This window comes from Lutjanus erythropterus, chromosome 24 (assembly GCF_056507025.1).
Source record: "Lutjanus erythropterus isolate fLutEry1 chromosome 24, fLutEry1.hap2, whole genome shotgun sequence".
Taxonomy (NCBI): Eukaryota; Metazoa; Chordata; class Actinopteri; order Lutjaniformes; family Lutjanidae; genus Lutjanus; species Lutjanus erythropterus.
In genome coordinates, this window is record NC_139340.1 from 1,539,210 (window position 1) to 1,566,924 (window position 27,715).

The 27,715-nt window shown below is 38.5% G+C and overlaps 1 protein-coding gene across 1 annotated transcript in view; it reads right to left on the reverse strand.

Moving 5' to 3' along the window:
* The window catches only part of prkx (protein kinase X-linked), a 55,251-nt gene extending 29,010 nt beyond the window's left edge, over positions 1-26,241 (reverse strand). Inside the window, exons 1-3 of the mRNA XM_084713579.1 lie at positions 25,101-26,241; positions 12,128-12,296; positions 8,212-8,475 (exon numbers count right to left, since the gene is read on the reverse strand). Coding sequence (XP_084569705.1) covers positions 8,212-8,475; positions 12,128-12,296; positions 25,101-25,242 — 575 coding nt within the window. The 5' untranslated portion in view covers positions 25,243-26,241. The remainder of the gene's footprint in view (positions 1-8,211; positions 8,476-12,127; positions 12,297-25,100) is intronic.
* Positions 26,242-27,715: the final 1,474 nt, after the last annotated feature.

The following is a 27,715-nucleotide window of genomic DNA, read 5'->3' on the forward strand; positions in this document are numbered from 1 at the left end:
CCCCCTTCCAGTTGCACGGGAAAGACAACACCCGTAAGTAAAGTGATCCGTCCATGTCACCTGACCTCGCTGTGTCATATTTTATCTTACTATGAGGATATGGGAGCAGTGTGTGGATATAATAGATGTGGAAGTGTCAGGCGGTATTGGCGGCGCGACCGCAGGATGACAGTGTAATGAGAGCGAGAGTCCAAACACGAGCAGTGGACAAAGAGTGAAGGATGGCTGGTGAGTGTGGACAATGAGAAGAGGAAGTGTGGGGCAGATTATTTGCGTCCTCGTGGCTGACGGAGCAGCTGATTGACACTCCGCAACACACACGCACGCTGGTCTCTGTGAAAGCCACTTGTCCTCTGATGAGGAGCACTCGGCCCAGTGCCAGCCTTTCATCGTCTGTCACCGATATCACCTGGGTAATGACCTCTTTCGGCCAGTTGCCATGGCTACGGTAATTTGTATGGAAATGATGTTGGTCCTAGAGGAGGATGAGGAGGCTGCTGATGTTGGGGGGTGGGGGTTGGGGGGGGGCGTGGTCACGGTGGGAAGACACATGTGTTTGTTGCTCTTCAGGGCGGCGTGTGTCATCATAAAGGGCTCCGTGCTGAAACGTGCTAGTGAGCGTGTCTGCCAGCAGGGGACACTGTGGCAGCGCAGCGAGGACGGGGGCTGTAACGATGCTCCATCACGTCCTGAACAGGGAAAAGTACAAGAGAGCTGGTGGCAATGAGGCAGTTGTCTTCCTATCCCAGGCAATTCTGCTGCCCTCCATTTCTATAAGTGACTCACTTGCACATCAGAGAGGTATCTACTCCCCATCTGTTTTGCTCTCCCAGTCTGGGGGAAAATGTAATCTTACTCCATTATGTTTACATGTCAGCGGGGGTCAACACGGCGCAAGCTCACACGCTTCGGAGAAACACTGCAGTAAGTGAGGCTGCAGTGCAGATATAAAGCCATCTTTTCAATTCTGCCGAGGTCGCCGCCAGGCCTCGCTCACTGTATATCTAATTCACACTAAATGACATCAGCCGGGAGAAGTGTGTCCTTCAGTGGCACTGCCAGGGGTTTCGTGGAGTTGGGAGGCTACCCTCAAATTCCCAGAGGAAAATTGGAGCTTTTCAAGGATAATGAACACACACAGGACACAAGCAATATAACTTTTCCGCACTCAAAGTCAAACTGTATTTGCCCAGGATGGATAAATATCTGCATCAACTATTTAGTTGAGTTTCCATACGAAATACCTGGATATTTAGTCCCAGGAAATACTTTTCAAGGAACTAAAGGCTCATTTTTAGAGATGTACAGATCCACTTTTTTCAGTTCTGAACTGAACTGAAAGTCTGAAAAGCTTGTGCAGTTTGTGTACTGTAACTTGTGTAATAGCATGCCTCAACCACTGGAGAGCATTTTAACTTTCTGTTCTGGGGCCTGGTATTTTTCATTGTCTATGAATAACAAAAACAAACTGCATAAGACAGTGAATATGTCAAGTAAGACTGCTGGACAAAAATAAAATTGCATGACAATCATCTGCAAGTCCCGGGTGGTGAGGAAAAGGGCAGGCAATTATTAGAGAGGAAGCAGATCCCCCATTTAGTGCATATGAACTGCTGCGATCGGGCAGATAGTTTAGGGTTTGAAGATTTGTATAATTGTACTGCTGAACAAACTGTGAAACAAAAAGATATTTGTAAGGGTGGACAAGTGGGGATTTTATGGTCTGAAAAGAAAACCTGAAGCTGTAATACTGTACCATTTCACATGCAGATCATTGAATAAAATTTTGGTTAAAAAATGCTGCGAGCACTCAACTAATCAGGCATATTAAAGCGATAGTTCACCCAAAAATTAAATTTCACTCAATATCTACTCCCCCCTGTGCTGATGTGAAGATGGGTGAAGATCTCCAGTTCACAAAACACTCCTGGATCTTCAGCAGAAAACACCATTGCATCTAAATCCAGTACAATTGAAATGGTGACCAATTTGAAAGTGTAAAAAAAGAAAAAAAAACACACAAAATGTGTCCATACTGCTCGTGTGGTGTAATCCAAGTGTCCGTAAGCCATGACATTAAAATTTGACACCATTTACACCATGTTTTTAACCTAAATGTCAACTGTAGCCTCTCAGACCAGAGCTGCATGCTCCATGGCTGCCTTGTCTATCTGTCTGAGCTCCTCGTCAGTATATCCAGACTCAAACAAATATGGCTGAGCAAAGAAATGATGTTCCTCTTCTATGTCGAAGTCCCCTGACATTTTCTTCTTTGTTGAAAGTTTGCGAAGTCAACTGTACGCATCACTTTTTCTGAGCAGATCTCTCTCTGTTGTCTGAGTCACTTCCAGGTAGCATGTAAACACAGATGTGAAGGTATCGCAAGATCTTGTATATCTCGTGTCGCACCGCTTGGGTGAAAGCTTGTGTACCTGCTTCAGGCGTGTGCATGTAGCTCCAGTCTGAGAGGCTACAGTTGATATTTAGGATAAAATCATGGTGTAAATGGCGTCTTTTTGGGTCAAATTTTAATGTTGCAGCTTACAGACACTTGGATTACACCACACAAGCAGTAAGGAGATATTTTGTGTGTTTTTGTGTTCTTTTTTACATTTTAAAACTGGTCACCGTTCACTTCAATTGTACTGGATTTGGCTACAACACTTGTTTTCCACTGAAGCTCTGGGAGTGTTTTGTGAACTCCTCACATCAGCACAGGGATGAGTAGATATTGAGTGAATTTTCATTTTTGGGTGGACTGTTGCTTTAAGAGCTGCAAACCTCATCCCCCCCAAAATACAAGTCTTTCTGGGTAATAAAATAATGTCTTTGGAACTTAATTTAGACCCCAGTCCCTGCTGTGGAACTCCTAGAGAAAGTTCCAGTGGTGGAAAGGCAGCTTTTAACAAGTTGATCATGTCACGAGGTAATGGGCCGAACTAATCGATTACAAATGGAAACAAAATGTGGGTATCTCATCCAGCAAATACCAAGAGCATTCACTGTGTGCTATTCAAACTAGTCCATAAAACTTTGTCTGATCCCATTTAAGTCAAACTGTTTCTATCTGTTCTGACTGTCCTCACACAAAGTCTGCTGTCACAGCCTCCTCCTGCCTCCAACAACTCTGGGTCTTTTGTCGTGACACCATCAATCGTACAAATGGGGTTAAGGCACACATTTTTGAGGAGAAGTACTTTAACACTTCTGCATACCCAGCTGACTGCTGCAGAAGGTGGATGTGATTCCCACCATTAGAGAGGGGTTTCAGACACTATTAGACAATCCAAGAAGCACTTAAGTTTAAACACATCCAGGGCAGGGATGAGACTGATAACAGTCCTGCATTAAAACAGTGCAGGGGGTTGCGTTGGTGGGACTGGGAGACAATGAAACACTGAACAACCCAAGAAGTCCTGTTGGACTAACAGATGAACGCCTTTAAAAACTTATCACAAAACACTACACAGACAAGAGTTTGTATTAATCACAGCCAGGAGACAACTCTGGAAAGGTCACGGTGGCAACTATCTTTCATCTTCACATTAACAATATGGCCTTCACATTAAAATTTATCTTCTGAGAATGTGCACTTGCAAATATTTGATTGGCCAACACAGCACCTAGCCAGATGACACAACACTGTGCTGCAGCAAAAGCTGAAGCTGAACATCGTTTTGCCAGAGCATCCTCCATCGGCAGTCCCATTGCTCAGAAGGTATGTCCATTCAAATGAGTAAGAGAGTGTATTTTTCATACATGACTGAAGTCAGTCTGAACACACCCTTTGTCAAATGGTGTGGTCGCACAAACAGCTAATGTTTGCACAAGTTTGATTGCCGAATCATTTTGGAAACATTTGAATGTATTCGTGTTACTCACAAGTGTGTTTATTCACCCCAAACACGTAGCTGTAAGCTGATGAGCAAACAGCCAGCAAACGTTGTCGCCGTTATACCAAAAGTTCCTGTTTATTCACGCCTTTACAATAACTTAGTATGTAATCTACTCACATGAAAAAATGTATTGGCTTTTGGTGTGAACAACAAATATTCTTTTATAAAAAGTTCTATCTTCTCATCACTAACAAAACAGTATTGAGATAGTACCAGCATCTGTTCTAAACAGCTGATCTGAATATATGTGACTAATAACTTAAAACTTCCTGAACAACACTGGAACATAGTTGATTGCATTAAGCATCAATTTGTAAATTATTTATAATTTATATTATTTTATATGCCGTTTTGTTATAATGTATAATCTAGTCATTTCAAGAGAACTCAGAGGCAAAACTGTCCCATATTTCTTCAGAAATCAGAATCATATAACAGAAAAGGTATCATTTTGATTGTTTGATGTTTTCCAATCTAGGAACCCATCTTTCTCGTCTATGTGGACAATGGCCATTGTTTCGGGGCTTCCTGAAATATTGCCTGTGAATATCGGGGTAACAGATAATGGACATCATGTTATTATTAGTCATTATTCACAGTCCATTTTGTCTACTCAGCAACTTGAGATGTCCACAACCACTTTTTCTTTTCTCTATAAACAAATTTTTGCATATGAATGAAGATTCATTTTAAAAAAGCTAATAAAAAACTAAATTGTTGTCAGATGACAGCTGTCAGGTTCTGAGATTGTATTATAGTCAGTGTCTTCAGCGAATTTTGCGCTCCACACAGACTGTTGACCTACATGTGTCCAATGCCTGCTCAGAAGTGATTGATCAACGGTACTAGGACTACAAATGGAAACCAGATACTAGATATATGCATATGCAGATATCTAGTATTTCAAATCCTGTATGACATCTTGGTACACCTATAATTTGGCTAATGACACATTTGAACGGCCTCATCCCTGAGGCTGGGAACCCGAACTAATTATCAAAATCAGAAAAAAAACTTCTCATTAATATAACAACCTTGATTTCAAATGGATCACCCTGTCATAGTTTCTCCCCAGCAGATGTAAAATGTCCTATGTTAGGAATGTTTCTGTTCCTTTTAAACTCTTGAGCCACTAATTTCCTGTAAGTGAAAGAACAGGTTCAGGTCTTTAAAGAAGGGACAGAGGCTCAGTCTCCTAAATTGAAAGTGATACAAGCAGCCCCAAACCAATACAAAGTGTAAGTATGTCCTGAGAGTGAATCCTGCGAAACAGGATGACCTCCAGACAATACCGAGTCTTAGATGTGTTCCTTCAGAGTTCAATTCCAAGTTTAATCAGGAGTTTCCAACAAACCCACAGTGTACAGATACAAGTTAAATCTACGAGCAGCTTGCTGAGCACAGCAGCGTGGCAGAGAATGTACAGTATGAGCTCAGACTGTGTGTACAGCGTGGACTGACAGCTGCTTTGTCATTCACTTCCTACTGACAATCAATCAGGCATCAAACACCACGAGCTGAGAGAGGAGTATCCCCGACTGTCATTCAGCAGCAGCCACACATGCGGCAGGAAGAAATGAATATGAGAAATGTACAACAATGCTGCAAACACTAAAAATAAATCTGCTTTATGTGCAAAAAGATTTGAAAAGGTCTGATCATTCAATCTCCTTTAAAACACAGGTTTCATTACATTACTGTACTGATAATTTTCGCTGATGGTCTCATGTCTGAGCGCTCGAGTCACTCTGACGTAAATGTCACGACGGCGCTCTGATGAGGTCAAACCTGTGACAAGTTTAAACTGAACGCTGTCACATTAACTGAGAGGCTGCAGCAGCAGCACAAGGTCATGACAGAGATAATGGAGATTAAATGCACATCTTGTTACGCCCTCTTCAATGTAATAAATGTAAGACTAAATGATAATCTCTTCTGCACAAAGACATTAAAATCACTTTAATAAACTATGAAACACTGTGAATGAGCCAAATGAAACAATTCTTGTCCTAAAAAGAGGTTTTACATACATTATGTGAACAAATTACTTAAATGAGAGAGCCTTCTTGATTTCTAGCTACACTTTCGCCCTATCAGTCTTTTATCTAACAGGCCAAATCATGTCAGGTCACGTCTCAAAAGAAGATAAAGCTGTTATCAGCCATCACTTCAACACACTCATTATGTTTGCCAACTACGAAAAAGGTTTAACTCAGACGTGTAGGGCTGCACCTTTTTTAAACCATTAATCGATTGATTATTTTCTCGATTACTCTAATGATTACTTTTGTTATTATTCAATTATATACCAATTAATTTACCTAAAACATAACATAACATAAAAAAAGTCTCATTAATATTTCAATATTTTATTCAATAATAATCATGAAAAGTAGACACATAAAGCACATTAAAATAATGATAATAGTGTAATATTTCAAAATTTGTCCCATTTCCACCCTATTTAATAGACTCCATGTCAGATGCCTGATCAGAAAATACTAGACCTCAAACACTGCTGGTGGGGTTTGTGTGGTGGATGGAACAAAACAGCGTTGTGGACGTGATGTCACACAGCTGTGTCTGGTGATATATAAGTATTACACCCAGAATGACTCAAATTAAAGGCTGCAACTATCATTTCATTACCGATGAATTCATCATTTCTTTCACTAATCAATTTATTGTTTAGTCAACAAAATGTCAGAAAATAGTGAGTTCCATGTTCTACGTGCCAAAGATGACATCTTCAGATCACTTTTTATTTGGTACCAAACCCAAAGATATAGAAGTTTGGAATCACCTGCAACAAAGGCTTGACTTGGCGCAGTCAGATGTTTCGTGGATGACTCTATATTTTTGAATATTTCATTCTTTAAGAATAGCCCTCTTTACAAATAGCTGATATTTTGTATGAAGGGTTGTTTAGATAGTGCTGTTTGGTACATAAAGAACAAAACACAGTACGATGATTCAACCAGACTGACACCTGAAAGGGAAAAAAGAGACAAAGATCCTCTGAGCAACAGTTACATAACAATAAAAGAAATCAACAGTCATTGTTAAAAGAAACTGGAAGATTAACACTAAAATCTATGCAGATGTAAGTGCACAATAATGTTCATAACAAGCTGGAATTTGGTATTAGAGCTGCGCGACATGAGATATACGAGATCTCGCAATAAGTGAACTGGAGATCTTCACCCATCCTCACATCAGCACAGGGGGGAGTAGATATTGAGTGAAATTTAATTTTTGGGTGAACTATCACTTTAACAGGGGTGTTCTTTAGAAAACCTATTCTTAAAATAACAGAAACAGAAGGTTGGTCTGGTCAGTAATATTAGAATTGGATCAGGGAATATCAGCTGTACATACTGTAGACTGACAAACACCTGTTTAAACTTGTTCAAACCACCGAGTAGACTACAGAAAGCCCAAAGAAAAACAGGTTCCCAAAATATTTAGAGCCCAATTGCACCGTTGTGGTTCAGTAATGATACTTAATGATTTTCTGGGCTGAAAAACAAATTAAGGGGTATTTTGTGGGAAAGAAACACTCTCAACACTGTGGAGACATCGACTAAATGGAAGTCTGAACGACTGAAATCAGTTGCTGTTTTATCAAGATTAATATCAATATTTCCTACATACAACTTTGTAAACTTTACTGTTGAGACTGATACTTGTTTATATTGCATATATTGTTCTATTTTTATACTTCCTCCTCCTTATATTGTTCCTGTTTTTATATTTCCTCGTTTAAATTGCTTGTTTCTTTATTTATTATCTGATGTTTTTATTGATGCTCCTTTCGATTTTATTTCTCTCTTTGCTGCACTTTTTCCCCGCTGCAGGACTAATAAAGCATCATCTTATCTTATCTTTTTCTATATTTTGAGAGGTTGAAACCAGAAAAAAATCTAAATTGTTGCCAGATCACAGATAGGAAACAAATTGCTTCTCTTGGCTGGTCCATATTGTAAATAAGTTAGTGTTATTGGCTCCAAAAAGTCTAAATAAATGGCTTTGACTGACTCTTCTAAATCCAGAATATTAAGAAAAGTCTGGATTTAAAAGCGAAGCTGTCCACATCTTTTCAATCAGGTCTCTCAGACTGAGGACTGACCTGTCTGAGCTCACACTGAAAATCAATACCGGCTTTTAAATCTCTTCTTATGCTTGTAGACGATTTATTAACTGATTTTTATTACCATTTTTTATCTCTCCACTTTCTTTAAGTCCATCTCCAGTCAATTTGATTTGTTCCAGCTCATTTTAACTTCCTTATAAATCAGAATGTTATTTCTGTCACCTGTCAGAGAGCTTCTTAGCGAAGCCGAAGTCGGTCAGGCGGATGTGTCCTTCGCTGTCCAGCAGGATGTTCTCGGGCTTCAGGTCGCGGTAGACAATTTCTTTGGAGTGGAGGTACTCGATGGCGCACACAATCTCAGAGGTATAGAAGAGGCCGGTGGCGTTGCTGAAGCGCCCGCGGCTGCGCAGGTAGCTGAAGAGCTCGCCGCCCGGCACGTAGTCCATCAGCATGTAGAGGAAGCGCTCGTCATGGTGGGTCCAGAACCTGAGAAAAGACAAGACACACAGGTCAAAAAACACAAAGATGGCTCAGTCTTTTGAATAAATGCAACTTCTTCAGTGCACAGTCATCCTAGGTGTCCGGTGGAGGGTAAAAGTGTTAAAGTAGCGTCTGACGAGTGGAGAGAATCAGATAAAATGAGAGGCTGGATCCGTCTCGCACTCTTTTATCCCCCAGTGTGGCTCCGAGCAGTGTGCAGCAACTATTTGAGCTGGAAGGGCACTTCAGAGGAATAAAAACAAGAGAGCACTGTCACTGATGAAGATGGAGGAGGCTCCAGTGTTTTCCATAAGTGCTGGCTGCTGGCCACAAACACGATTACTGACTCTCTCTTACACTGCGATTTCATCTCCACACTTTCCTTTTGCTCTTCCTGCTTTCTCAGACTATACTTAAACACACTGCAAGGACTTTTTAACTGGTTATGAAACAGTCTCAAAATATACAGCCTGTGTATGACTTCAATAAACAAACAGGACCAGATCAGGAGTCTTATTTACTGCAGATCTGTAACCAACTGATAAATACATTTGTTTATTCCAGATAAATTCTAGCACAGGACAGAAATGTCAAGGATATGTTTGAGGTCATTTGCAAACAGAGTCTCCATTAGCCATATTTTTCAGTTTTAAGGCCAGCTCAAATTTTTGGACTATTAAAATAAATCTAAAGTTTTGCCGATCTATAATCTTTAGTTGAGATATTGTGCTTTTTTTTTTTTTTACTTTCGATGAACTTGAATCTTAGAGTTTTCAAAAAAGTGTGTCACAGTAATTGAAAATACATGTTTTAAGAATATGTTTAGTACAATTTTTTGGGGGATTACTAAACCCAACAATTTAAGTTTATTTTAAGAAGTAAATTATATCAACAAAAATCCACAGCTGGTAAAACATTTTCAAAATTTAAGGATTTGAGTTGGACTCAAAAATCAAAAATTGAATGCAGTAAGTTGCCTCGAAATTTTGAGTTTTCTCAACTTTTTTGTTTTCACAAGGTCCAACAATGATAAATGAAAATTAAAATCTTTTAACCATTTGTTCAACTCAAATTCCTACATTTTGAAAATATTTTACTGACTACTAATCGTTTGTCGAGTGAACTTATAATTAGTTCAATTTACTTTTCTTCTCATCTTTAGAGAAATTTAAATCCCCCTAAAAATTGTACTAAAAGTTATTAATAAAAAAAATGAAGTAAATGCATTAAAGTGAAAGTGAACGTTTTTTCAAAACCGGGTTCAGAGCTTAACTGTGACCCGTTTTTTTTTTTTATTTCTAAAACTCAAATATTCAAGTTAAGTATCTAAAGAAGAAAAGTAAATCATCCCAACTCAAGATGATCAGTTGGCAAAAAAATTTATTCCAAAACTAAGAGTTGGGCTCAAGACTAAAAAGAAATCCACAAAAAGAAATCTATTGCACTACGTTGCCTTGAAATTTAGAGTTTTCACAACTATTTTTTTTTTTTAAAGTGTGAAGTAATTCTTACCTTCTCCAACTATAACAATATGTAGCCTATACATCAAATTAATAAATTATATATATATATATATATATATATATATATATATATATATATATATATATATATATATATATATATATATATATACATATATATATATATGTATATTTGACCACAGAGCTGAACTGTAAGGCATGTCTTTGACATGAAAGGTCATTGCAAGAAATGATACAGCTGAAAGGTGAACCAGTAATTATATGGTAATACATTTATTGTAACCATGTTAATGAGGTTTGAAGAAGGTGTCTTTGTATCTTAAGTACATATGATAATCTTGAGAGGGCAAATACACACAGGCTAAAAATCTGGAGCTGTCACATGTATATCTTCCAGAGAAAAGGGAGTCTATTTTGGCAAGAAGTCTGGAAAACTACTGTGATCTCAACTGCTGGTAATTACCCCTCATTTGTTTTAGTAATTCAGATAGTAGTTAAACACAAAAACCCGATTAAAACCATAAAACACAGCCTGGTGTGTATGTTTGTGTGTACTTGAGGCAGAATATTAAGATGGATTAACTTAGCATTACTTCAACAAAGCCAACAAGTTGTTTTACACTGAGCTTCTGTTGTGACATTCATGAGTGTCTGCGCTGCAACAGTCCTTCCATTGTTCAACACTGCACCAGCTGGTGAGGGCAAGTCGCCATTTTCAACTCTAACAAGTTGATTAATTAACTGTCAATCAACTGAACACCACAGGCTGAGCAGTTGTGGAGCAAAATCTGTCATGTTTTCCAAATAAAGATGGTAAAATGACAGTAAAGAAACAGCTGGGAAGCGACAGACAGCATCTACTGTAGTACAGAAACTGTTGGCAGGACCACCGACACCACTAACAGCTTTCTACAAATTGAGGATTTGGAGTTTCCTGTAGCTTTGATCAGACTTCTGATAGTACCACACAGCTGTGTGGCTGCTGTCGTCTGCTAGATGAAAGCTAAAACAGAAAAAGACTCCAAACTGCAGTTCTTCATGTTTTGCAAAGCTACAACCCAGCTACAGCTGCACACAATGAGCTTTTTATTTCTTTAACTTAATTTAATTGTTTAATTTAATAAAACATTTCAGACTCCACTGGAGTCAAACCCAAAAAGGCTCTCATTCAACCCTGTATGACTTTCTCTCAGTGCCTTATATGTGCAGGAGTCCTGACTAATAACAGGGTTTATAACCTCACATCATTTCATACGGTGCTGTTTAATAAAGGGTCAGGTGAAATGACTTGCTCACCACACACTTTAAAATATCTGTTCTTTTTAGAAATATGCTTTAGAAAACACTGTAAATATATAGCAAGACTATTTATTTAAATACCACAGAGTTTTTAGAAGTAAAAAAGGAGAGATTTTTGACACTGGAACTACACCCATGCATAATAAATGTGACAGACTTTAGGAAATTGTTATTAATTCATACCAGGAAAATGGAGGAAATTTGCTCAGGGATAAAACTGCTTCCCGCTTAAGTAAAGAATAAGCTCAGGAGACACAGATGCAGGATTTTATTACACCAAATCAAGTCCAATGTGACTGATCCTGCTGATTTCACTCAGTCTCCACTCTGGAAGTCTTCAGATTATATTGGATTTGTATCAGTGGGGAAATTTAGTCTATTATGAAAATTCTTAGGTCTATGATTTATTTTATTTTATTATATGTAATATCTAATGAAACAGTGGTCAAAGAGGTGAATAGTTCATTGGATTTAAAAATACAGTTGCACACGTGTCAAACTGAAGGCCTGGGGGTCCCTGCTTATTTCAGAGAGACAATGCCAAGACACATCGTGGACGAGTTCCCTCAGTGTGTCTTTGTAGTAAAATAGTTCAGGTAGTAGACTGAGCTGCCTGCAGTCCAGACCTGTCTGTACTATTAACTTCTTTCATATTTTTGGCATTGTGTATATTTTAGATCTGCACCTCATTGATATGTTATATTATGTGCTGATTTAACTCATATCTACACTGCATTTCTAATAAGAATCAATGTGTCAGAATTCATAAGCAGATCCTGAACTCTGGCCCTCTTCATTAGAAGCGTCCACCCGGTGGACCGTGACCCCTGCCTCCCCCTGGTGTGTTTGTGGCCGAGGCTGGGGAGCAGACTCACAGTCGGATGAGGAATGGGTGGTTGACCTCTGTCAGCACCTCCTTCTCGTTGTGGACGTGCTGCTCTTGCTTCAGTCGGATCACGTCGGGGATTTTCATCTGCTTCAGGGCGTAGAAGGCCCTGCTCTTCTTGTCCTTGACCAGGAAGACTCGGCCGAAGGTCCCTGTGCCTGAGGTGGGAGGAGACGGGCGGAGGATTAAACACATTAAAGCACACAGGCAAACAAGACCATGGAAAATAAGCATCTATCTAAAAGTCTGCACGTACTGGTCATGTGTTGTACCACACTGATGTTCAGAGCTGTCATTTATCATTAATACACACAAAATAAATATATGAAAATTCTGTCATACCGCCCAGCCGTAAGGTGAACATACCCCCATTCCAACTTTTCTGCAACGTGCTGCAGGCACCAAATTCAGAATGAGTGTATATTTGAAACAATAAGTTTGAAAATCTAAATATCTTGTTTTTGTACTGTATATAATTGAATATAGGTCAAAAAGTTGCAATCCTTGCATTCTGATTTAATTTCTGTTACAACATTCAAAGTTTTTTTGGAACTGCAGTTGTATTTTGTACATGCTCTTTCCACAACTGGACATGCACCATGCGCCACAAACTACAAAAACCTTGAGAAATGAAGCACTCACATTGCACAGGAATTTAACAGAGGAAAAGTTTGTATTGTGTCAAACTGGAAATCCCTGAGCAAATGCAGCTGGCACTGAGCAAAAGTGATGGCTAAAATTAGCTCACTTCCAACTATCTGTTTATTTGGACAAGGTTAAGGTAGGTTAAGTGAACCAGCGTGTCACAAAAGTGTGCGCGCGTGTGTTAAAACAACACTTATGACAGGCTGTTATTAGCAGCATGTAAGAGCACAGTGTTCCAGTGAAGTGTTTGCCTCCAGGGCCTCCAACTTCAGTTTCAGTTCTCTTTCTCTTGGTCTTCACACACTAGCTGTGCATTCAGTTGTCTTTTGTATATACATCAGTGATATTCAACGAGATAACTATCTTAAATCAGTAAACACTTCACTTCACATCGCTGCTGCTCACAAGTCTGACACATCCGGTTTATATCTGTTGCTATGGGAAACATAACAGTTCCCACTCCTTGTCTTCTCTTTTTGACTTTTCAGTTTCATTTTTAAGGCGAGGCTTGTATTATTCTGCCTACAGGAGGCTTGTTGTGATATTCTGTAGATGAATCAGAGTAATCTATTTCTCTGAGGGATGGAGTGATCTGAGAAAACAGGTCAGGAAGGGCTGGCGAGACAGTCTTGTGGGCAGGGCCGGCTTCAGGACAGACGAACCAGTCCTCCTGAGGCAGACTGACTCCAGTCTCTGTGGCCTCATATCGCCCTGAGCTCTGTGTTGTTGTTTTGCTCCTTTCCTAAAGATGAGCAGAAGCATTTGGCATTTCGTTCCTGCAGTGCTGATGAGCAGTGAGGGAGACAATAAATGGCTGATGACAATATGTGATAGAACAGCCACTCTGACTCACACATGGAGCTGCTGCTGCCACGTCCTAATGAAATGCTGGCTGTCTCGTTCCTCTGCTTTACCAACAGCAAAACCTTTGTCTCGGGCCTATTAGTGTTGCCATGGCAACTCTGTCAGGTGAACACCTCATTTCTCCGTAGTGTCAAACTTTTCAGGCAGTAAAAAACATATTTTAATGTAACTACATGTCTTGGCACATCTTGTTGCTTCAGAACAGGACCCGAAGGTTTCCGTCTTTTCCACATCTCATAAAGCCAGTAAAGGTTAGGTGAGGTGAGGCCATTTCAGAAGAGCAATAAATGTAAAAATGAAATCAACAGTAAAACCTGGAAGAAGTAAGTCGAAACTAATTTATCACAACCAATAAACTACAGCCCAACTGCTACATCAGCCAAGATTATCACAGAGATTTTCATATATCAGCCAGTAAATTAACAACAAACTGCAGCACAGAAATCCCAAACATATCTTTAAGGTACTTGAGAGACAATGAATAAGAGGTAGCATATCACCAGAGCTGCAACAATTAATCGAATAATCAATTATTAATCGATTATTCTGTAATCACCAACTATTTGCACAATCAATTAATCAGTTTGAGTAAATTTCTAAGAAAAAAAAGTCAAAATTCTCTGACTTCGGTTACTTAAAAGTGAATATTTTCTGGTTTATTTACTCCTCTCTGACAGTAAACTGAATATCTTTGAGTTGTGGACAAAACGAGATGTTTTGGACTTTGGGAAACACTGATTGACATTTTTGACATTTTGACATTTTTGAATTTTATAGGCAAACAACTACAAATCAATTTATCAAGAAAATAACTGACCAATTAATCAACTATGAAAATAATCATAATTTGTAGCCCTACAGAGAGATTCAAATTTGGGCGAGACCTGCTTCAGGTGTGTGCACACGGATCAGGTTTGAGAGGCTACAGTTGACATTTAGGATAAAATCATGGTGTAAATGGAGTCTTTTTGGGTCAGTTTTTAATGTTGCGGCTTACGGACACTTGGATTACACCGCATGAGCAGTTTAGAGACATTTTGTGTGTTTTTTGTGTTCTTTTTTTACATTTTAAAACTGGGCACCATTCACTTCAATTGTCCTGGATCTGGCTGCAATGCTGTTTTCCACTGAAGCTCCGGGAGTGTTTTGTCAACTGGAGATATTGATATTGATATTGATATTGAATGAAATTTCATTTTTGGGTGAACTATCGCTTTAAGTTGACATGAGTCTGCCTGGATCAGAGCTCAGAGCAGTCAGGCTCAGCACTCTCTCAGTGAACACAGCCTCGCCACGACTGACAGAGGCCAGTTTGAAGTCAGGGAATATGGTACTCAGGTGATTTACAGTGACTCTGACCAGGACTCTGATTCCTGGGACAACAGAGACACAGCAGACAAGAACTGGAGAGGCATGAAGCAAGACAGAAGGATTAGGGCTGAGTACTGTTCACATTTTAATACAGTACCAGTACCCAACAGTGCCTTTCTATGGTAACAAGAAATTAATTAGTAATAATAAATTTCAGTAGTAAAAAATACATCAAAACTCAATTTCAACACGTTATGACTAGGGCTGTAGCTACCGATTATTCTCATAGTCAGTTATTTGGTCAGTTATTTCCCCAAGATGATGTCAAATTAAAATTATTGTTGTAGAGGAGAAAAGAAAACAGAAAATATTACCATTTAAGAAGCTGGAATCAGTGAATGTGAACTTCTCTTAAAAAATTACTCAAACCCATTAATCAATTACCAAAATAGTTGCAGATCAATTTAATAACCCATCAATAAACAATTAGTCAATTAACTATGACTGCACTGCTTGCATACTATAATTTTTCCCTGTTAATAGAATGAAATTCACAAATACTGGTTCCATACTGAGCTTTTACACATGCTAATAAATATCAGTATGATGGCAAGGAATTTCTGAAGCACCCAGTGTGTTGGGTAATGTTGGTAAAAATGCTAAGCTAACATCAACCATCAGCCCATTTATCTCTAACAACAACTAATCCTCTCTAATCTTCAACTCACACCAAAACAAAAGATGCATTTTGATTTTAAGGCAAACTGTCCCTGTAAGATTTGAAAATAATGCATGAGAATGAGCCAGAATTGGAGTTCCACACCAAGAAAACACAAGCAGAAGAAGCCAGTGCTTCTGATGCTGAGATAGGAGGAGCTGTCAGGTATCTAACCCCACTGCTTCTCTGCATAACAATGTGCTAAACCGGTGTAACATTTCACCTTGCTAAACAAGCCCTCCGCTGCACAAGGCCTGCATTGTGCGAGTGTTTGAACACATTCATGAAGGGGAGAGAACAACAAGATAAGCTCTCCTCTCTGCACACTTAGTGAGGTTATAAATCATAGAGCTGCTTCTTTGGTATTTCCTGAGCCGGGCTTGTTATCAGAAACCAGGCAGGGACAAAGGAAGCTGACGGTGAGACGCAACCTCCAAATGGCCAGTTGATTTCACAGAGTAATGTAGTGTAACTGATATTTACCCCTGTGGAAACTGGGTCATCCCTGACTCCTCTTCCACCTGCTCCGTTTCTGGGGCTTAGGAAAACAAATGCACTGCACGCAACTCTTCAATTCCTGTTGTTCTGGCAGGATGCAACTTTTATGAGCAACAGATTCACGAGTGCCACATCAACAAATCCCTAAATATCACGTTGGGGATGGGCATGTTGCTGACAAGCTCACTTGTTCTGAGAGGACTGCAGCTGAATTCAGAAAACGTGAAATAAAATGATATTCCTGTTTTAATTTGCATCTATATTTATTTACTTCAGAATTAATTGCCCTATTTATTTACTTTCCCATTTAAATTCCCATTGTATTTATTTATTTATTTGCTTTCTAAAATTCTACATTTATGTTTTTATATTTTATTTCTGTTATTTTCTCCTTTGAATCTTTCCCCATCGAGGGCTGTAACTGCCAAAATCCAAAGCAAATTAATAGTAATAGTAATACATTAATTAATAGCCAATATATACAACAAAAATAATACTGAAAATACATGTAAACATAAAATAAAAATAAATCAATATTTTTTTTTTTTATTTGCTTCTGCATATGTTTTTATTTACAGCTGTTTTCCCCAATTTTTTATGTATTTCCATTTGCTTTCTACATTTCTTCATGTATTTTTCTTCCTTTTTTTGTGGACACAAATGCGGCAAAGATAATACAGGAATAGATCACAAAAAGATAAATAAATTTAAAATTAAATAATTGAATTAATTAATAAATAAAATGTCAAATTAAGTGGAAAAAAATAGATAAAGGGAGAAATTAATACATCTCATAAATTAATTTATGCTTTCATTTATTTTTCATTGATTTTTTGTTGAATTTAGTGGCATATATACACGTGTTGAGTCATGTATTTATAAATTTTTAATGTTGGCAGTCGGTGTTCTCCATACAGTTGGTGCTGCCTTCGAGTGATGTTGTCTGGGTCATATAGGCACACAGCATGTGACAGCAGCGAATAACTCTAATGGCGCAAGAGAGTTTCCTCATGATTTCAATGACAATTAAACAACAGCAGGCAGATAAAGAGCTTTTGCTGATTTGTTTTAGGCAGCAAATCCCTCTCATCAGACAAAATGGCTTGGCAAATTGGATTTTTATGCAGGCCTCATAAGCTCGGAGCTTTCTCCCAGCAGCACTGGATGAGCGGCGGTCCCCACTGCACACCTCCCCGACAGGCATTAAGCTCAGGCTTTGTTGGCCGCATGTAGCTTAATGCATATTATTGAGCACAATGTCTTCCATAAAGTCTGCAGCGTGAGATGATAAATCACAGTGTATGTAAAATCTAACTCTTACTATTAATGAAAAAGGTTTGAGGAAGGCAGTGTCATCACTCTGTAGTGTTTGATATCAACTCCATCACCATCTGGCCTTTTATGATCAGTCTGCACCGCTGTTACACTGTCACTGTAAAACACCACTGGTGTTCATGTACGACACTAAACTCTGGTACATGGATAACCCCAGACAATCTATTTGATTTATATTTTATTTATTGTGTAGGATACTGGTTTACTTTGCACATGGCTGACAGTCACTGCAAGCAGTTCTTCCACATTTTTCCTTTGTGCAGGTGCAGACAGAGCTACAGACGTGTTTCACTGTTACCAAATGAAACCTCTAAAAATTGTTATTTTATCTTCTAAAGTAGCTTTGGAGCTGCACAAAAAAGGACTTAATATGTGCCTTGAAGGAGAATGTACAATAATTTTGCTAACATGACAAGGTTTCTGCCTGTTAAAAGGAAGTTTTTCCTGTCCACAATCGCCACAGTGCTTGCTCTTGGTGGGAAAAATATAAAAAAAATATCCAAAATTGCAGGAACTGCAATTTGCAAGCTAGTTTACTTGTTTTCTTTTTTTTCCGAGAAAATAAAATGCAAAAATAATTATTCCCTCTAAAACTATGACTCATTTTGCAATCACAATATTTGTCAAAATAACTGCAATCTGATTTCTTTTGCACATCTTTCAGCCTTAACACACGGTTGCCATCTTGTTCAGACATCAGTGTAATACAGTGCTCATGGCATATTTTGGTCCTTCAATTTATCATCCTGGCCCCTCCCAGGTTGTTTCAGTATATAACATAGTTTTTTTTAAATATGATTATTTTAAAGCCACAGTATGATATTGGTGTATTTTCCATCTGGCCCTAAGATGTGTAGGAGTTTGTTTTGCCCCTCTCTTAGATCTTCCATCTCCACTAATATTTTTAAAACTAGAGGGCAACAAATATTGGATTTTTAAGGGCCAATATAATAACAACAATTAGAAGCAGGAAAAAGCTGACAGTGATAAATCACACTGTAAGAAATGAACAATGGCTGACTTTATTAGAGGCTGGATGACTGTTGAACTAGACATCAAAGTAATAAATAACTAAATATATACAGATATAACTCTGGAAGTGAACATTAGGAGGGATTTTTATTTTTTGAGTTTAATGATCCTCAATGAAAAACAGTGATGTATGTCCCCATTAGGGTTGGATGATTGGATGAATATATTGCTTACTAGCGATGGGCTGAATCCATCACCAGTTGTTTTTTTGGCCAATATTTGTTATTTTATTTAGCTAACGTAATGGTCTCCAGAGTGACAGCTGCTGCTCCATGACGCAATGAATTAAGTATTTATTTCAACCAAACCAGAGTGGGTGATTGTTGGGGCAGTGAACAGACTAACGGTAACAGTTTTGATGAGTTTTACATGCTTTTCTGTTGATGTCAAGTGCGTTTTATGAGGAATTAATGAGCTGATTAGGCACATCTTAGTTCAGTAAGAGGAAGAGGCTTGAATTCAGAAGATCTTTGGTTGCATGTCTGTTTGATAAAGAAAATAAGTTCAACAATGTTTAATTTCTTGTCGCTCTGAGTTCATCTTCTATATTTGACATAGTGAACTAGCATACATGATATAGTGAACTCGCCGTTCACACACATCTCTCAGCTGGGCTTCGGGAGGATGGTTGGAGGTGGGTTGCGGGTATGAATATATCACCAATCACTGCTTGATGTGATTTGTGGAGAGGGCACAGCCATCGGCCATGATCAAAATCAAGTTCCACCAAAACCAATGTTGAAATGTCTCATTGTGTAGTCAACCTCATTTGAACTTCTACTGTATTTCTTTTCTTTGGTTTTTTGATAGGCATCATGAAGACATTTTTATTACTCATTACATTTCTGTGCAGCTTTTATACTTGGTTTTTATTTATTGTGTTGCCTTTGTAAAGGCTAGATATAGGTAGGGGTTTTTTCAGCATTTTAGCCTGAACAGACGCCTTCAGTGTTGAAAATATCCAACAGCACATATCAGGCATCACAGTCAGCCAAGAGTAACTCAAGTGATGCGTGTGCTGGAGCTGCTGTTCAACAGCTGTTGAAGCATGGCAAACTCAGTGATCACATCCAGTGATAAAGACTGACCTGAGTGGCCCAACAAGTTTTACTCCTACATAGGAACATTTTGGAACTAGTACAACATGGACACATCTTTTGAAAATACTGGAACTGTGGGTACAAACAAGTTTAAATCAATTTGGTGCATACAAACCCCCCACATAGGGTTGGCCACCACCACAAATAAACTGTGCAATCTTCTATTGATTGCTGTGTCAACTATCCAAAATTCCCTTAGGACAGCTGCCATTTATGAGACTGAGGCACACATGTGGGATCCAACACAGTCTGCTGAGGAGGTCTGTTTGTACTGACACCTGTGTCACCAAAGATTATAGACATATGGACTCCTGATCAATACTTTTATAAAGAAATAGAGACTCAAGCTTTCAGTGACTGACATGATCACATCAATCAAGATAGTATACAGGTGTATAAATACAGACCGATTATAGCTATACTATTGTAACATTGATGGTGTAACAGTGGGCACACTGGAAGAGGAGCTCACCACATAGTGCAGCACTTTATAAGATGTATTTTGTCTGGGAGAACAGATGCTTGTTCTAAAACCAAACCTTTTGGTTTCAGGCAGGATGTGCAGCCCATATTTCAGTGTCTCTCATCACCCAGCACATAAATCAAACATTTGCCTATTTGTTTCCTAGCTGAAAATAGAGATGGAAACTTTGTTACAAAAACAATGGAGGGGGCGGTGTCCCACTGGCCTGGTGGTTAAGACACATACATACATACAACCACAACATCCCTGGCTTCAGTCTGACCAGGGATCTTTAGTTCATGTCATACCCCTCTTCCTTTATGTCCACATTTCATTGCTGCATCACTTTTTACTGCCCTTGGCTGTGACAGTATAGATTTTTTGTGACCAAGGTGAAAAAATTCTGTATTCTTTTGCAGGATAATATGATATGATGATATGCAGCTTCTCAACACCCAGACACGTCTCGTCTGTTATTTCCCAACGGCTGGAAAAGTGAAGGCAGGTAGCTCTGATGTAAGCCAAGCAGGAAATGCTAATGATAAGCTCATGCTAACGCTAGCCCTGTAACTTTAAAACAACATTTTTTATAAATCCATAATGATAAATCCAACACTGAATGTCTTCTGTGATCATCCATCCATATTTTGTGGTCGCCCGTGACCCTGTCACTGGTTCACCACTGTTCCTTCCTTGGACCACTTTTGATAGATACTGACCACTGCAGACCAGGAACACCCCACAAGAGCTGCAGTATTGGAGATGTTCTGACCCAGTCGTCTAGCCATCACAATTTGGTCCTTGTCAAAATCGATCAAATCCTTACACTTGCCCATTTTTCCTGCTTCTGACACATCAACTTTGAGGACAAAATGTTCACTTGCTGCCTAATATATCCCACCCTCTAACAGGTGCCATGATGAAGAGATAATCAGTGTTATTCACATCACCTGTCAGTGGTCATAATGTTATGCCTGCTTGGTGTATATTAGTGGCTTATGGGGGAAAATGGTTTTCGGCCAGTTGGGAATTTTTCACTGCAATATCATGAATGGCCACTGGGAAAAACTGCCAGAAAGGCTGAACATGTCTGTGTTAGCCTCCCACTGACAATCCCATGATGCCTTGGTTTGAGTGTTGACAAATCAGAGGCTGTGTTCCTGACTTGTCAACCAATCAGAGGATGTGTTGCTGACTTGTCAACCAATCAGAAACTGTGTTCCAGATTTGTCAACCAATTAGAAGCTGTGTTTCTGACTCGGCAACCAATCAGAATCTGTGTTCCTGACTTGTCAACCAATCAAAGGCCATGTAGCTCTGATCTTAAATGCATTGCACAAACCCTTCAAAATAAGATTTGCGGTGATGACAGTAATGAGCTCAACCCTACCATAGGCATCACACGGCCGCGGCATTACGTTAATGCGGTTATCGTCACAGCCCAATAATGACAAACTGCACAACGACATTAACACACCCACTCACTCGCTGTAAATTCTCCAGATTCTGAGCTGCTCTATTCACACACTGGCACACGCAGGCGAAGATGGCAGCGTTAAACGCGTTATCTGTTTGCTCCAACCGATTCAGACATTTGTGTTCACACATACAGCTCCTCTGGGTGATGTCTAGATAAGTGCACAGTTGCAATGCAAGTGTGAAAGGCCTTTACAGGCAAGTTCTTTTCTTGGTACAGAATATTCTTATTTTTAAACAAGAGCCAAAAAAAAGATCCTCCCAGAACAAGTTCATGATGTAGGCATGACTCAAACTTTGGCTGAGTCAAACAGTAATGAGTAACTCCCTGATGGGCAGGTTGTTGCCTGTACGTGGATGTCAGCTACTTGAATAAGTGGCCAGTGAACACACCTCTGACTGCAGAACATGACTTTAGGCTCTTTGTGAACAGTCACTGCCTTTCAGGGAATTCAGCTGATAAGTGACCTATCAAGTTTGGACAAAATATGAACTGGTTGCCTGCTGCTGGCTACAGTTATTGCTGTTTGGAGTCCTGATGACTTGCTGACTGAAGAACTACACATTCTACACTATGATTAAAACAGCACAAAAACAGAACATATACAAAACTATGCTTGATGGGTTATTATGTGGTTTGAACTCGCCATACTGTACACCACTCCCACAGCATGTAGGAACACTCACTGCCTGCCTTCTGCATCAAAAACATCAGAAATTATTCTCTTTTTATCTATTTAAAAATGAAATATGATCATATGTGTTATGATTTGTTACTGATTAAATTACATCATCATATATAATCAATATGATCAATACCATTAAATGAAAAGGATTTAAATTTGTTTGTTGAATGCAACACTGCATAGAAAATAGAATAACTATCGTGGGATTTTAGTATGTCTCCAACAGTATTGTGATGATGGCAGAAGATGTGTGATAGTACAGATTGTGTTGGAGCGACCTCAGCCAGCAGCAGCAGCGTTCAGACTATTCAAACAAACTGTACTAAAAGATAAAGGATATAAAGTAGGTCAGCTGTGACTGGCTGACATATTGATAAAGCGCTGATATCCTGATATGAGGCTATCAGTTCAGATTTTTCCTCCTGCAGCAGGCCTGGACAATATGATGAGGTAATATCTGGATCACTATGAGCGGTCACATTTATCTCAATATCACCAAATGCAAAAATATTTTGTACATGTTTGCCTGAACTCAAAACAGTGTGACCTAGTTCATGATTCTGTGCTCTCAGCTGATTGGTTGGTTTAATGTCACTGTTGGGATTCACACTAAGTAGTTGTCGAAAACTTTAATAGGAAGAGGCAAAATTTACATTAGAAGATTCATGTCATAATTTGATAAATTTGGTTTACTGTCACATAGATATCGATGTATTCGAGATGTGTGAAATGTAAAGTGAATTTGCCTTCCATGATGACTTGATAGCTAACTTTTATGTGCAATTTCCTGTATTGTCAAATCATCTATATTGCTGTATTCTGGTGAAAATATCATGAAATTTGATTGAATACATCTTTACATTATTTGTAAATAAATATATATATATATATATATATATAAATAAAATTATTAATAACACTGAGCCATTTTTCATTTTAAAAAAGTCTAAATTCTCAGATTTCAGCTTTTTAAATGGGAATATATATACATAAATACATATAAACTGAAAATCTTTGACTTGTGGACAAAACAACACATTTAAGGACATCATCTTGGACATTGGGAAATATTTACGTACGTATATTTGGACCCATGCTTGGACCTATTTTTCAACTGACAAGATTGTGACAGAATTAAATAATCACATAATTCCGTAAATGATCAACAGATTAATCAGCGATGGAAATATCATTAGTTGCAGCCCTCGTCACAATATTGTCAAAAATTCTGCGATATCTGATTTTGTCCGTATCATCCAGTGCTAATGGTATGTTATTTTAGAGAACATGTGTACATGGAGAGACACAGTATATTGTGTATCTTAGAATAGCCTGAAAATATTGTGATATTATTTACAAGTCATATCGTCCACAAGTATGTTACTCTAACATAATCTAGAGAATAGCATTTGTCGGCTGTGAGTTTGTGAGTTCATTTTGTCTATTGGACATAGTGAACATATGCAGCATGTGTAACTTAGTGAATTCACCGCTTGCACACATCTCCCAGCTGAGACCCACTGATGGATGGGCTGAAAATGTTAATATATCACCCAACTCTAGTACAGGTGTCAGTGATACCAATTATGGTTTCATTTAGTGTAGCTGAGCCTTTCCACTGGGCCGACACGTACAGCAGCACCCTGACTGTCTGACCTGAATGGAACAGAACCTTAATTAGTATCACTGGTAACACTTGTGTTTACACTACAAGTTCTTGTCAAAATGCCTACTGTGAACAAGGTCGGGATGGGCAATATATCAATATTATATTGTATCATGATTTCAAACTTGGTATTGTGATAGATTTTGCATATCCTTATATCTTGATATATCATATGATATGTTGTATTTTCCCTGGTTTTAATTTTCTGAACTTTGTCTGTTTGTCTTTACCCATTAACTCATTATATCCATATTACTGATGATTATATATCAAAAAATCTCATTGGGTTAATATTTTGTGAAAGCACCAACAGTTATGCTTACAATATTATTGCAGTATATCTGTTTATCTGGTCAAAAATATTGTGATATTTGCTCATTTTATCACTTCAGCTGCTTCGACCCCTTGGAGTAAACAACATGTTATCAGTAACAACCTACACAATCAATAATTATCTGTTGTATCACTCAGGCCTACCTATTCATATTAAATGCTTTGACATAATCTGTCAAATCAGACAGAGTGAAGACCTGCTACTTCTCTATGTGTCTTGTGTAGGGCTGCACCATTCATCACAACTGCAATAAAACTGCAGTATGAAAAGTGCAATATCCAAATTGCAGGACCAGAATCAAATCACAATTCTTTGAAAAAAAAAAGGAAAAATGTGTGAGGAAACATCATCATAATGAGGTACTGTAGTGCTGCAGAGATGACCTGGCCTAAAAATCTTGTCCTCCAGATGAAAGAAAACTTGTTTGTTCAGTTCAGACGTGAATAGATATCTTTTTTCCCCAGTGAATCTGTATATTGTAAGGCAAAAGGGATCATTTCCACTAATAGGATAGCATATTGCAATTGCAATTTCAGTCAAAATAATCACAGTATGACTTTTCTTTACCAAATCGTGGAGCCTTAGTTTTATGATAGAGATCTGCCAAGCTATTCAAATACTTCTACATGGGCTCTGACAAATTGTAAAGTGAAACTTGAGTTTTTAATAAACATTACTACAGTACAAAGGTCTCCAAGCCTGCTGTATTTTCCTAGATGATGCCTGATTAAATGCATAATCTATGTCACACTTGTGTCTGTATGTTGGACTGTAGCCTCCTGGGACACCAGTCAAGTACATGACATATTAGGATGACATCTTGCTGTAACTCACCGACTGTCGCGATGGTCTCCAGGTCCTCCAGACAGTATATCCTGCTGTTTGGTGATGCTTCTCCAGCTGAGCTGCTGGCGTTGCTTTTACTTTCTTTTAATGAGTTCGTCTCACTGTTGACTTTTGCTTTGGAGGACGCCATAATTAATATTTTCGGGACTATCTGACTATTTGTGTTGATAAATCTCCAGCGGGACGCATGCGTAGATTATACCATACATGTCTGGACGCAGCCTGGACCTCTCGTCAGTTCATCTTCTTTGTCTCGCTCTGGTCGTACCGGGTGTCCTCGGGGAGAAACGTCTTTCACATTGGAGCAAGTAAGCAGGAAAAGTTGCGAACGTTTCTGTTAACAAGTCCTGCTAATTAACAGAAAACAGCGACATGAGTGAGACAAAGAAGCCGGTGACAGGTGCACAGCTCTGGCACGTAGCGTTAGCCTCTTTGGTTAGCAGCTAGCAGTCCATACTGAGCTAATGGGAGACTGGAGGTATGACAGGGAATCGGGACGGGAAGAGCTTCAGAATAAATGTCTGCCGGTCCGGAATAAAAGAGAGTTTCAGAAACTCACTGACTCGATGAATTCCGAGGTTTCCATAACTCAAGTTGGCTGATTTCCTTCTTTATTTACTCCGCTCCAACAGCAGACCTCACCCACAGCTCTTCCCTGTGTCCACATCAACCAGGAAGAGCTACGGTATCACTGTCGGAATAACATCCGGTTAGGACTTTCAAAATAAAACTTATTAATAAACATGGCGACGTTTGCGCACCCGTGTCGTTGTTTTCTGTCAGGACAAATGTGTCCTGGATTAAAATGAATTCATACTGCTGTTGTAAGAGAGTAACTGAAGTGGGAATATTATAAAATTACAAACGCGTTTTATTCTAAACGGTTCAACTTCCTGTGTTGTCTACATGACTGCGTGTGCCTTGACACAGATGGAAGACGAGGGCTGCATGTTGACAAACTGTGGCCAATGAAGTGGAAGCCGTACCGGAACATTAACCAATCGTGTCAGAGGAAGGGTGTGGTGATAAAAACAGGTATGACGAACTCAACCGCCCACGAGTAAAAAAAAAAAGATCCAAATCAAGAAAAGCTAGATATATGGAATTCCATTAATGCCACTAAAAGAAAAAAAAATCCCCAAAGTATGTCAAATGAGATAAAAAAAAAAACAAAAAAAAGTCATAATTATGAGATTGGGTGTTGTACATTTTCATTATAGATATGACTTTTTCATCTCATAATTTCTATTTTTTATGTCCTAATTTGACTTTGTAACTAATATTTACAACTTTGTATCTCATAATTACGATTTACAACAGGATTTTTTTTTTACTCACAGAAATGGGCTTCCAGGTAGGGGAGACCAGGAGCAATTGTAACATTTCTTAAATAACTCACCGACTTCTTAAACTGCATTAGTCATGGTTTGATATATGAAACATGTATGTGCACTTGCAACTAATACAATTGATATATTTTTTCACTAGTAAAGACAAGACTATAATATTAAACTTAATGCAAGAAGTCAGAGTGTTACAAGTTTAGGACTGTAACACTGAAAAATAAGTCATCGTAACCCAGTGTATGTCAAATAAAATCACACCTTTGCCTTTCTGTTGTTTTCTGATATGTGCTGGAAATTCTGTGTGTACATGAGATCACAGAGAAGGGCGTTTTTAAAAGTATCTTTGTGTTCAGCTCTCAGTACTTTCATAGCTGATAAATACCATGACCACTGCTGAGTCATTTGACCTGTGAAACATATATGGTGGACAGTAACGTAGTACATTTACTTGAGTACTGTACTTAAGTACATTTTTTGAGTATCTGTACTTTACTTGAGTATTTGTTTTTTTTGGAAACTTGTGACTTTCACTCCACTACATTTCAAAGACAAATATTGTACTTTTGACTCCGCTACATTTCTAGGAAGGTTGTTGTTGTGTTTTTTCTTTTCTAAAATGTAATTGGTCACATGCTGTGTTCCTCACAGAAAGAAACCAATCACAGTAGCTCCTCTCAAATGGGACTGATGTAAAAGTAGAAATACGTCCAGGCGCACTAACAAGCACAAGCAAGCTCTCCCTCTTTCATTCAAACAAAAAGCAGTAATGGTGACGGCAGGAGAAAGACTAAATTAAATCTCAACATGTTATTATAATTATTAATTATTCCAGGTAGCTTTGTAGTTGGATTGTTTTTATCGGGGTGAAAAGTACCACATAATTCATGTATATATACTGCCTCTGAAGACAGAAAGAAATCTTATTTAACAGACTTGGAGAACAACTTACACTTAACTTCAATCTGCTTTTATGATGTGATTTTAATTCAGTTACATCAGAAAATGACAACAGCTGTCCTTTTAGTTTTTGATTGTATTTCTATACTGAAGTGTTTATAGGTGTTTCTATAGACTTTGTGTAGCAGAGTGGTTCTACAAGCAGGTCAGTGCATCATTAGATGGTTTCAGAGAGTTACAAGCTTCTGTAAATGCATCATGAAAACAATACAGCATGTATTGATATTAGAAAATGTACTTTGTAATTTGTACTTTTGAATACTTAAGTATTTTTAAAAAACATGTACTTTTGAAAACCAA